Source organism: Tachyglossus aculeatus, chromosome 9, assembly GCF_015852505.1.
Source record: "Tachyglossus aculeatus isolate mTacAcu1 chromosome 9, mTacAcu1.pri, whole genome shotgun sequence".
Lineage (NCBI taxonomy): Eukaryota > Metazoa > Chordata > Mammalia > Monotremata > Tachyglossidae > Tachyglossus > Tachyglossus aculeatus.
The window spans coordinates 47,088,782-47,101,103 of record NC_052074.1 but is presented as its reverse complement, the minus strand read 5'-3'; the positions used below and the strand labels follow the sequence as shown (position 1 = coordinate 47,101,103).

At 39.0% G+C, this 12,322-nt stretch overlaps 1 protein-coding gene across 5 annotated transcripts in view; it reads right to left on the bottom strand.

Annotated features, from left to right (window-relative positions):
- PKP4 (plakophilin 4) overlaps positions 1-12,322 on the bottom strand; it is a 154,331-nt gene that overhangs the window by 75,684 nt on the left and 66,325 nt on the right. For all 5 annotated transcript variants that reach the window (XM_038750806.1, XM_038750808.1, XM_038750810.1 and 2 more), the window contains one exon: positions 6,168-6,202. In XM_038750806.1, coding sequence (XP_038606734.1) covers positions 6,168-6,202 — 35 coding nt within the window. The remainder of the gene's footprint in view (positions 1-6,167; positions 6,203-12,322) is intronic.

Sequence of the window (12,322 nt, the reverse complement as noted above, 5' to 3'; positions counted from 1 at the left end):
CCCACAGCACCTAAGTCCCTATTTATAATTTAATGTCTTCTCTCCCTCTTTGTACTGTAAATGCCTTGTGGGCATGTAATATATCTATCAACTCTGTTATATTGTACTCTTTCAAGAGCTTAGTACAGTGCTCTGCACACAATAGTGAATATGATTGACTGAGGATTGATTGAAGCCAAATCCAAAGCAGAACTCCACCAATACTACAATGCAATCACCAAATAGGAGTAAGGCGCCCCTAAAGTCACAGAACTGTTTTATTTGTGCAAAGAGACCAAAGTCATTTACTTTTTTCTATCCTGCTTCTGATACTGCACAATGTGTTTACATTCCTTAAATACTATTTTAATTATAGCTTGAAAATAATTAACATTTTTCCAGATGATTAAAATAGGTATGAGATAGAATAGCTAGTCATTACCAGAAACTGAACAGACAGAAGTACATTTTCAGGTCATCTCCACCCAGGTTACTGTGACACAATGTCTGAATTATATGACTCAGACAAAAATTGACCTTGAGCTTTTTTAGAGATCATCATTTTGTCCAAAAGTATTTTTAGTGAGGAAATTATGTCCAGGATATTATCGTAACTGGCTGGATACAAATTTATATGAGTCTACCAATTCTGATGCATTCTCAAGCACTTGGTGTAGTGCTCTGTACACAGTAAGCGCTTAATAAATATCCATAATCTAATATAGCAAAAGTCACACAATGATCAGAAGTATAATAACTGAGGGAGATAGTCCCTGTCCCACGTGGCGATCACACTCTTACTCCTCATTTTACAAATGAGGTAATTGAGGCCCAGAGAAGTTAAGAACCTTGCCCAAGGTCACACAGTAGACAAGTGGCAGAACTGGGATTAGAACCCAGGTCCTTCTGATTCCCAGGCCCATGCTCTATCAATTAAGCCATGCTACTTCCCTATAAACATCAATTATCTAAATGAAAGCGTCTCTCTCCCGCTCAGCCTCTCTCCCTCCCTCCCACCACCAAAAGAAGGACATAGGAGGAAAAAATAAAGAGGATTTCACATTACCGCATGAAGCAATGTGGGATAGTGGAAAAAGAAAACATGGGCATGAGAATCAGGAGAGGTAAATTCTATTCCAAATTCTGCCACTTGCCTGCTGGGCACATCAATTTGCTTCTCTGTTTCCTCTTCGGTAAAATGGGGATTATTTATACCTGGTCTTTCTCCTGTGAGACTGTGAGCCTCATGTGGGTAAGGGACTGTTTTTCATCTGCAGTACAGTGCTTGGCACACAGTAAGTGCTTAAATATCACAATTACTGTAGTATTAAAAAATTCCATTGGCTGGAAGCATAGTGAAAAGAAGGGTGAGAAGACAGTATTAAAAAATTCAGAAGCTTCAGAGAGGCTTTGAGAAAAACCTTACTATTCATTGTATTGGAGGGAAGTAGAAAAGGAGAACTAAATCACAAAATTGTAGATGTTGGTATTGTAAATCATAACATCGAACATTCTCAATAAAATGATAGTCTTCTGTACATGGTTGCTGATCTAATATTCTATTTATGAGCACCTGCAAAACAACATACTTTATATTGCATCTCTGTTATAAATTCTGAACAGTTCTACTGGGGAATAAAGTGTTTTCATTTAAGTTCATGTCTTATCTGATCATGTGCCTCGGTTATTTTGTATTGTAAATTACTTGCTCCAGATGGAAGAAAACAAGAAAGATGAATTAATTCAAGGCTACTCTCTCATTTATCTTTTAAATTCAGTATTTATCTGTTCTTTGGTCCTGGTTGGAAAGGAGCCATATGTGTCCATAAATTTTGAAAATCAAACCTAACAACCCAAATGGGAAAAAAAAAAAATCACTCTGCCATTTAAATTTAATAGTAAATATAGTTATCAACTAAGTAGCTTAAACGTATATTATATAAAAATCATTAGAAACAGATAGCCTATTAAAACCCCACTCCAATGAACATTGCATAAAAATGACTAACACTGCACATACTTTTAAAAGTAACTTTTATCATTCATATTTAATATTTTCAAGACTATATTTTTCCTCCTTTTTCCATATATAAACAGCTGTCTGAACCTGCCAATTTTCCTCTCTCTTTTGCACTCTAAGTGTAAAACTCTGAACTCTTTCAAACAGCATCTTGTAGCAGAGCTAAGGTTAGGCCCTACAGCACAGGCAAGACCAATAGAGGAGGGTTTGAATGCATCTAGTTTGTGTTTCTGCCCCTCTGGGACTGTAAGAAGCTCAGAGACCACCAGGGCTTAGTGGATAGAACATGGGCCCAGGAGTAAGAGGGATCTGGATTCTAATCCTGGCTTCGCCACATGTCTGCTGTATGACCTTGAGCAAACCACTTCTCTGTGCCTCAATGACCTCATCCGGAAAATGAGGATGAAGACAATGAGCCCTACGTGGGACAGGGACTGTGTCCAACCCAATTACCTTGTACCTACCCTAGCACCTAGTATAGTGCCTGGCACATAGTAAGTGCTTAACAAGCGCTTAGTACAGTGCTCTGCACACAGTAAGCGCTCAATAAATACGATTGATTAACAAATACCAGTTATTATTATTATTAGATCCTTGCCCTGGCCCCCTGTCTTAAGTCTCACCATTACCTAACTTGCTTCCTTATTTCTTATCACTCCATTTAATTCAAAATCCCAGTGTGTAATATCACTCTGGCACACCTCTCCGTCCATGTTAGCCCTTTCTTCAACTCCCTTCACTATTCCATACTGCATTACTTATCAGAAGGAAATACTTATTGCAATTCTCAAAACTCTTCTACAAGAGCCAGAGAAAAAGCAGTTAAACAAATAAGATGAAGGGGTGGCATATTCTCAGGTTTAAATGCTTCTAAACTACAGTACTGAGCTAGGAATTCCCATCAGGGCTCTTCTTCCTACCATATTGCTGGACTTGAAGATGCACCAGACTGTAAGATTTTGAAAGGAAGCATTTAAAGAAAAAGTGACATTAATTTTTTCCTTTCAAATCCTGGAAACCTTTCCTCCTCCTTTTCCCTCCCCCCGCAAACCCAATCTTGGAAGCCCATTAACATTAACACCTCTGAGCCATGACTCAGATGCATCTTGGACTATGAGATTCAGGTAATCTGAATTTTGAAGGCTAGTGATGGAATCCCCTGTCAAGAATGCTGGGAGAGTCCTTGGTCCTGAGACTTCAGGACTGAAAATTTCTGGGGAGGATTTGATTACAGTGCTAGAGCTTGCACTCCCTAGACCCTGCCAAAGTTGTTCTGCCGGGACCACGAGTCACCCAGTGAGGAAGCAGACGGAGTGCAGCACATTGCAAAGTATATGTGTCATCCTCACCCACCTTAGCCAGCTGGAGAAAAAAACATGACTAGAACCCAGGTCTCTTGATTCTCAGAGCAGTCCTCTTTTCCCCGGACCAATAACAGACCTCGCTGTAAATCAATCAGTTATATTTACTGACATCTTAATGTTTGCAGAGCACAGTACTAACTAAGCACCTGGGAAAGTACGATACAACAGAGTTGGTAGATGTGATCCCTGTTCACAAGGAATTTACAATCTAAAGGGCGAGACAGATTTTAATCAATCAATCAGTCATATTTATGGAGCACTTACTGTGTGCAGAGCACTGACCTAAGGGCTTGGGAGAGTACAATATAACAGAATTGGTAGACACAAATACCATCACCTAGAATTTGAATATCACTTTATTTTTTTCCCACCAAAGTGAGTTTCATTACTACCTCATTTTGCCCTCATAATGTTTCAAGGAGGAAGGGAGAGGCAGGTGTTTATCACCATTTTACAAATGATGAAACCCAAGACAAACAGATTTTGTGACTTCAGATCCAAGCTCTTTCTATCAGGTCCTCACTGTCTTAAAAAAATCCATAAAATACAACTTTAAATGCAATGACCCATAATGTTTGAGAATCCAAGGAGAATTTTGCTCCTTAGGTGTGGCTTTCTTTTCTGTTTCACCCTTCTGTAGATGTGGGGTGGCCTGCATAATAAAAAATATACAGTTGCCTTCTACTAAAGGTCAAAGAAGATCATGAAAGTTAAATGTTACTGAAATGGGATTGAAGTTCTCTGGGATACTGCTTGAGTGTCTTTAAATACTGCTTTATTTTAGTTTTTTTTTAAATTCAGAAACTGAACAGTTTCAGCTGTGGTATTTGAACAGATTAAAACCTTCTCAAAACACCTTGGCAGTAACCTCCTTGAAGAAGAGATCAGTTATCTTCCCTTCAAAGCAGTTACATCACCGGAAAAGGGCTTTTTCAATGGTAAGCTTTTAAGTCCAATTTATAAAAATAAAAGAAAAAATGAAATGGGGAGAAATTCTCAGCAGGAAAAAGTTCAAAATGCTGAAAAGTCTTGAACAACGGCAAACTTACTTTCAGACTTAATTCCCATTTCTGATTACCTGCATATTTATTAAACCCACTAGAGCAGTAACATAACTGGAAGAGAAAAATCTCTTTGTCCACGTTTTATGAAAAAGAAAAAAAAACCAAAACAGGGCAATAGATTATTCAACATAAATTCACTTTTTAAAAGTGAGCTATTTTACTTCATCCTTTGTTAGGCTTGCGGATGACTGAAAATAGAATTATTCTTGGATCATATTCCCCCTCTGTAAATTTAATCTGGGAAATTAAAAAAAAACCCTAAGCACTTACTTGAAAAGAAATGGCAAAGTAAACAGACAAATGAATAGAGCCTATGTTGTTTGCTACTGATAAAACTTCTCAAAGAATTCCCTCTGCCTTAAGAAGGCAAGTTTAAACAGAAAGGATTTGCCTTTAACCTTCAATCTCATACCTTTGGAATGTAGTGTGTTGCCATGGTAAAACTCTAATGACACACGTAGAAGTCAGGGAGGGGAGGGTTAGGTTGTAAATAATATTTAGGGAAATGTAATGAAATGAACATTTTCAATCATGACTAAAATGTATTAAGCAACACTGATCAAAAGTGCATGCATTTCACTGTAACAGCTATTTATTGAAACATTAAAATTGGGTTTGAATGATCATTTTTGATGTAACTATATTATTGCCTCATCCCTTGTGCTTATAACCAATAGGAGAATGAAAGCTCAGGGTAGCCTAAATAATTCAGGATTAACCTGGTCAGACTCGGACATATGACAGAATACATTTGAAAGTATTGGTTTCTTCTTCTGGGATAGAAGAACTGCAAATGGATCAGGTGAAATCCAGGGTGCCTGGCTACACTCCACACTCAAAGTGAGCCCCCAAAATGACATCCATTTTGGTAAAGAGTGAAGTGGACTTTTGATTTTAGGGAAGCACAAACAGAACAGTAAGGGACAACTCAAAAATTAAGAGTTTTTCAAAATGCTTTTCATAATTCTGTGAATATGCCGCTGGTCATTTTATGTTCTGAGCCTGCGCAATAAAAATATTTAAAACTGCTATATTGCTAGCAAAATGCTCTGAGAGTAGGTGGGATATAAGAATCAAATATTGGGCTTAAGGTGAGGTGGAAGGTGAGTGAACTTTTCCCAGGGACCAATGGGAATGTAAGAAAAATAAACAATGAAATAAACTTGATCACTTAGGTGACTGGGGTGTTTATGACAAAGTTAAAGAAGGCATAGAGATATGGTGAAATACGTGGAAAACATTACAGAGAAAGAATGTGGGAAACGGAGCCTTGGAATCCAATTTCTTAAATAAGCATAACTCTGCCAAAACATTGAACCCCTAATAAAACATAAGTATTCACAGTTAAGTAACCTATAATCTTTCCTGACCCAATCAGTTAGGAAAAGCTACTCACTTGTAAAAATGATTATAGAAATTCCCCAAATTACAAAGTGAACTTTTCTAATGGTTTCACATATGTCATTATTACGGACAAGAAAACTTGAAACACTGAGAATTTATCAGAGGTTAACAGCTGAAATAGACTGCTCTGTAAATTAGAGTGCAACACAAAAAAGCTTTTTAGATAAGGCCAAGATCATGGAACATCAAAAACAAATTATTTGCAAAAACTACTCTTAAAAGTTGCCCCATATTTTACTATAAAAGTTTCTACTCAGTTCAGAAAAAAGTAGTAAATTATGAGTGAATAGCTTCTTTTTAAGCACAAGAAAAAAACTGCCACATAAAAAATTGTACCTGCTGATCTCCAAGGAAACGACTTCTCAGTTGAGCTAGAGAAAAAGAAAAAGAAAAGGGAACATTTATTTCCTTTATCAAAAAATTAATCATGGACTTAGTTTGGATTTCAAAGTTAAAACTATGTTTTTAGTAAAAAATTTTGCAAATGGGTAAGTTCATCAGACATGTTTTATAAATTAATCTCTTCAATGGGGTGACTTCCTGGATGGTGTAATTTAACCTTTAGTTTAATTTTGGGCTAGAATATATCTGTAGTGGGAAATGCAATTTAAAAGAAATTATAAAGTGGCAACAGAAGGTTTTGCATCTAATACCCCTGCGTACCTGAGTGGTGATAATATTGGCATGCTGAAAAATGGCCTGAAACATCGTGTATGTAAAAATAAAATTTGTGCATTATCTAGCAAAGACGATGATGAAATTTTGCTAATTAGATAAGGTGTGAAAAATTCAGAATAATTGACTACACAGGCAGAAGCTGGAGTCAGGCAGCTTGGATCTCTGTGTACTTCCCAAGTGCTTAGTACAGTGCTCTGCACACAGTAAGCGCTCAATAAATACGATTGATTGATTGATTGATTGATCAAGGGACCAGGTCTGCAGATGGGCTACTGTCTTTCTTCCCAAGCCCCAGTGGTGATGGGAAAGATGATCACAAAGAACACAAAATGTTGGGAAGATTGTGGTTGCTTCTTTCTTTCCCAGGATCTGAAAGTTGCCCGGGTCAGTGAGATATCTGAGGACTGTTATTTGCTGATTTTTTTTCCTGTTCTTTCATGTTAAAGGTCGATTCTTCCCCGTTCCCTGTTAGTTTTCCCCTGTAGAATGTAAGCTCCTTGTGGACAGGGAATCACAGGTATCTACCAAAATCTGCTGTACTTTCCCAATCACTTAGTATAGTACTCTGTAATAATAATAGTAATAGTAATAATAATAGCATTTGTTAAGCACTTACTATGTACCAAGCACTGTTCTAAGTGCTGGGGTAGACACAAGGTTATCAGGTTGTCCCACGTGGGACACAGAATCTTAATCCCCATTTTACAGATGAGGTAACAAACACAGAGAAGTGAAGTGACTTGCCCACAGTCACACAGCAGACAAGTGGCAGTTTCGGGAAGAGAATCCATGACCTCTGGCTCCCAAGCCTGTGCTCTTTCCACTAAGCCATGCTGCTTCTCACAGTTCTCACACTGCTTCTGTACACAGTGAGTGCTCAATGAAAACCACTGATTGATTTTCCAAATCAATGCTGTAATGGGGAAAATGTCAGAATTATTCTCCTTTCCTTCAGTACTTTTTCAATCTGAACTTTCCTGCTCTTCATATATACATACATATATACATATATATATACACAACGAGCTCAAAACAGGAGAGATAACCTTTCCAGTGGCCAAAGGATTGCTCCATGAATGAAGTCACTGAGCCCATCATTAACTTTCCTCTACTTATCCCTTTCTTGGGAGAATATCATAACTGGTTTCAAAGTCGGTAAAGAGTGAAAAATAATAATAACATGGGTATTTAAGCACTTACTATGTGCCAGGCACCATACTAAGCACAGGGGTACATAAAAGGTGATTGGTTTGGACACAGTCCCTGTCCAACATGGGGCTCTCAGTTTTAATCTCCATTTTACAGATGAGGTAACTGAGGTACAGAGAATAGTAATAATAATATTGGTATTTGGTAAGTACTTACTATGTGCCAAGCACTGTTCTAAGTACTGAGGTGGATACGAGGTAATCAGGATTTAGGTCAGTCTGGTAGGTGAGCCGATTTTAGGGTTTCTAGGGAAGGCTTAGAAGGGAGAAAAATCAATCAAGCAATTGTACTTATTAATATTAATAATAACAATATTTGTTAAGCACTTACTCTGCATCAAGCACTGTTTTAAGTGCTGGGGTAGATACAAGCTAATCTGGATGGACACAGTCCCTGTCCTGCATAGGGCTCACATTTTACAGATAAGGTAAACACAGAGAAGTGAAGCAACTTGCCCAAGATCACACAGCAGATAAGTGAGGGAGCCAGGATTATTCATTCATTCAATCGTATTTGATGATGATGATGGTATTTGTTAAGCGCTTACTATGTGCAAAGCACTGTTCTAAGCACTGGGGGATACAAGGTGATCAGGTTGTCCCACGTGGGGCTCACAGTCTTAATCCCCCTTTTACAGATGAGGTAACTGAGGCACAGAGAAGTTAAGCGACTTGCCCAAAGTCACACAGCTGACAACTGGTGGAGCCGGGATTTACTGAAAGCTTACTGTGTGCAGAGCACTGTACTAAGTACTTGGAAAGTACAATTTGGCAACAAATAGAGACAATCCCTACCCAACAATGGGCTCACAGTCTAGAAAGGGATTAGAATCCACACCCTCTGATTCCCAAGCCCGTGCTCTAGCCACTAGGCCATGCTGCTTCTCAGTGAGTGTGACTTGCTCAAGGTCACACAATGGACAAGTGGCGGAGCCGGGATTAAGACCTAGGTTCTGCTGATTCCCAGACCAGTGCTTTATCCACTGGACCATGCCGCTTCCCTAGAACAAGAGGATAAGAACCTGATAAAATGTCAATAATAATATATATGCCCTGCTGCTGAAGGCTCCTGAAGTGGAGCTTCACCCTGGTGAGTGAAAAATTATTCATGCTTATTTTCTATTCTTCTTTAATCTGTTTTTGTCCTCTCATTCTATTACCTGCATTAGGCTAAAAAAAGCATACAGGATTGACATTACCCACTTGTGTTGCTATCAAAATGTGCATATTTTATACCACTATTAGAATATGAACTAAAGCCTAACTCATGTCTAGAGATGCTAATATGCTCCAACTCTTCCGGGAATAATAAGAAATTTCAGATTAGCCTTGGAGACTTAAGTTAATACGAAACCATCTATTTACCTTTGAGAGGGTCCTTGACCCTCAAAATGAAATTCTCTCAAATCTACGTGATTTAACTGGCATAATGAATTTTTAAGCCATTGGTTGAGTTAGTCACCGTAGAAGAAAGAAAACACCAGGGCTCTGAAGGTGTGGGCCAATTGATTTATTTTCCCCACAGCGTGCTAAGAACTCTAAATAACCTTTCATTGGCCCAGGATCTACACTACTGACATGGATCCTTGTCTCTGTGGAAGATTGGCCTGTGTTCTATCAACTTTACTTTGTTCATTTAATTCTAATCATCCTCCTCACTAGTATTCTTATCAAGAGCTTAATAGTCACACTACTTGAATAAGATAGAATCCTACCTCTACATCAGCACTGCTACTAAGTACATACTTCCAGCCTGTCAAGAATTGCTACTGGCTCCAAGCTGCTATAATAACTGGATTTAGATCAGTCTGGTAGGTGAGCCGATTTCAGGGTTTCTAGGGAAGGCTTAGAAGGGAGAAAAATCAATCAAGCAATTGTACTTATTAATATTATTAATAATAACAATATTTGTTAAGCACTTACTCTGCGTCAAGCACTGTTTTAAGTGCTGGGGTAGATACAAGCTAATCTGGATGGACACAGTCCCTGTCCTGCATAGGGCTCACAGTCTTAATCCCCATTTTACAAATGATGTAACTGAGGCACTGAGAAGTGAAGTGACTTGTCCAAGGTCAAAAAGCAGACAAATGGAAGAGGTGGGATTAGAACTCAGGTCCTTCTGACTCCAGGGCCCGCGCTCTACTTAATAGGCCATGCTGCTTCTCCCACCTGCTACCTCTTATTTGTGTTCACAGCTTCTGCTTACTGTGTGCAAAGCACTGTACTAAGTGCTTGGGAAACTACACTGTAACAGAGTTGACTGACAGGTTCCCTGCCCACAGAAACCTGAAAGCCTAAAGGGAATAATGGGTTTTGGGGCATAAAAGTGTTCATCATGCTGCATAGCACAATCCTAGGCTACATAACAAGGTCCTGGAATGCACTCAGGAACTGTGTCTATGCAACACAGCTTCACTGGCCATGACGTGGAGTAATGCAGAAACTGGATAATAAATAGCAAGATACTTGCAGATTCTCATCCAAAAGGGATTTCTCTCTTCAAATGCATTCATGTTCTATGCAGACATGTCCAATGAGTCACACTCTCCTTGGAACAAAGTGGATATGTTCGGAAAATGCATTCATTCTTTCAGGCCACTAGGGTAAAATGTTTCCTCCAACGGCTCGACTTATGACCAGAATGCATCCTGCTCAATCAGAAAATCTTGCTTAGAAAATATAAAGAGATACTGCCAATGGTAACACTTCTGCTTGAAATTTCTTAAATCTTGAAACAGGACTTCATTACTTTTTAGCGCACCCTGCAAATATCACATTTTCCCATGAGGCATGTGGATGAAACATTTTTAAGTCCTATTTCCTCAAGTTTGTATCTCAAATACAGTACCTCGATGACAGCTGTTTACCATTTATTTACATCTACAGAGCTCTACAAATGTAACAGTTTTGTGCAAAACTTGGCCCTGACCACAGGGTTCGTAACAGACATCTTTGGTGGGTTTTTCTGCCTTTCAGGTGATTATACATACAGCACTTCACTTTAAGCTTTTGTGTTAAATTCCTAGCCAGGAATTTACTACTACTACTACTACCACCACTACAACATCAAAAATTATTTGTGTGACACTGACAGTCCGGACATCCCCTGCATGCCCTTTCTGGCAAAAGGCCTTCCTGAAGTCTGAATTTTAGCCTAAGTGTCCCACTGTTCCACAATACAAGGAATGACCTGCAAAAATAATAATGATGATGGTACTTGTTAAGTGCTTACTATATGCCAAGCACTGTGCTAAGCACTAGGGGAGATACAAGTTAATCAGTTTGGATACAGTCCCTGTCCCACTTGGGGCTCACAGTCTTAATCCTCATTTTCATATGAGGGAACTGAGGCACAGAGAAGGTAAGTGACTGGCCCAAAGTCACAGAGCAGACATGTGGTGGAGCTGGAATTAGAACCCAGGTCCTTCTTACTCCCAGGCTCTATCCACTACGTCATGCTGCTTCCCTATGATATGGAAGATGTGAGTGTACTTGTGTATATTCTCCTGGCACACAGTAAGGTGCTCTGCAGACAGAAGGTGCTTGATAAATGAGTTACTAGAGTTAATCAATCAATCAATCAATCAATGGTTTTTAGTGAACACTTACAATGTGCAGAGTGCTGTACTAAGCACTTGGAAGAGTACAATACAACTTAATTAGCAGACATGTTCCCTGCCCACAAAGAGTTTACAATCTAGAACTAATGTGCTTTGTCCCTTGTCCCTCAATTCTAACAGCTTCATACTACATTACCAAATTTCCTTTGACATACAGTATGACATACATACATTCCTTCTTCAGGAATTGACTAATGTTGAGATTATGTTGTAATCAAAGCCCCCCTGATCAAATCAATGACCCAATTATTCATTCACACTAAAATGGATCTATTTCTGAATTGTAACCTTCCCAGAGCTTAGAACAGTGCTTTGCACATAGTAAGCGCTTAATAAATGCCATTATTATTATTATTATTATTATTATTATTTCTGGTCAGGCCTTGGTGTTTGGCCTGAATGTTTGATAAAGATGTTCACTGGCCCTGAGTCTTGTTTTCAGACCCCTATGATGATGATTGGTTCATGATCTAATCAGTCAATGGCCTGGAGAGATACACATTTTTCTGGTTTCAAACAAAAGGCAAACAACATCTACTCTCCTGGAAAAGAGAGCTGTGGCCTAGATAGGAAATTTCCAAGGCAATTCCAAGGGGATTTGAACTCTTATTACCAGGTTCCCTACTTTGATCACACTGGGGAGAGAACGGCTAATTTACTCCTGGGGTTCTTCTGGCAGCCCCCTGGTCATGTGGGCATGGAGCTCTAACAGTACGCAGAAAAACTGACTCACCTAAAGGACCTCAGGAAAGCAAGCTCCATTGGATTGGGGTTGTGGGGATCTTATCCAGACAGGTGTCACATGTTTTAAAAACTTGCGAGCTTTTAAATCTGGATATAAGAGTCCTTGCAGTTACCAGGCTGGTATTGGTGTCTCCCAGGATAAATGATCCTCTGAGTTAACCAAACATCTGTGGCATTTTTGTGCTGCTTTCAGTTTAGTCACACTTCAATGTGGCCCAGAAGGAAAAGTATAGGACAGGGA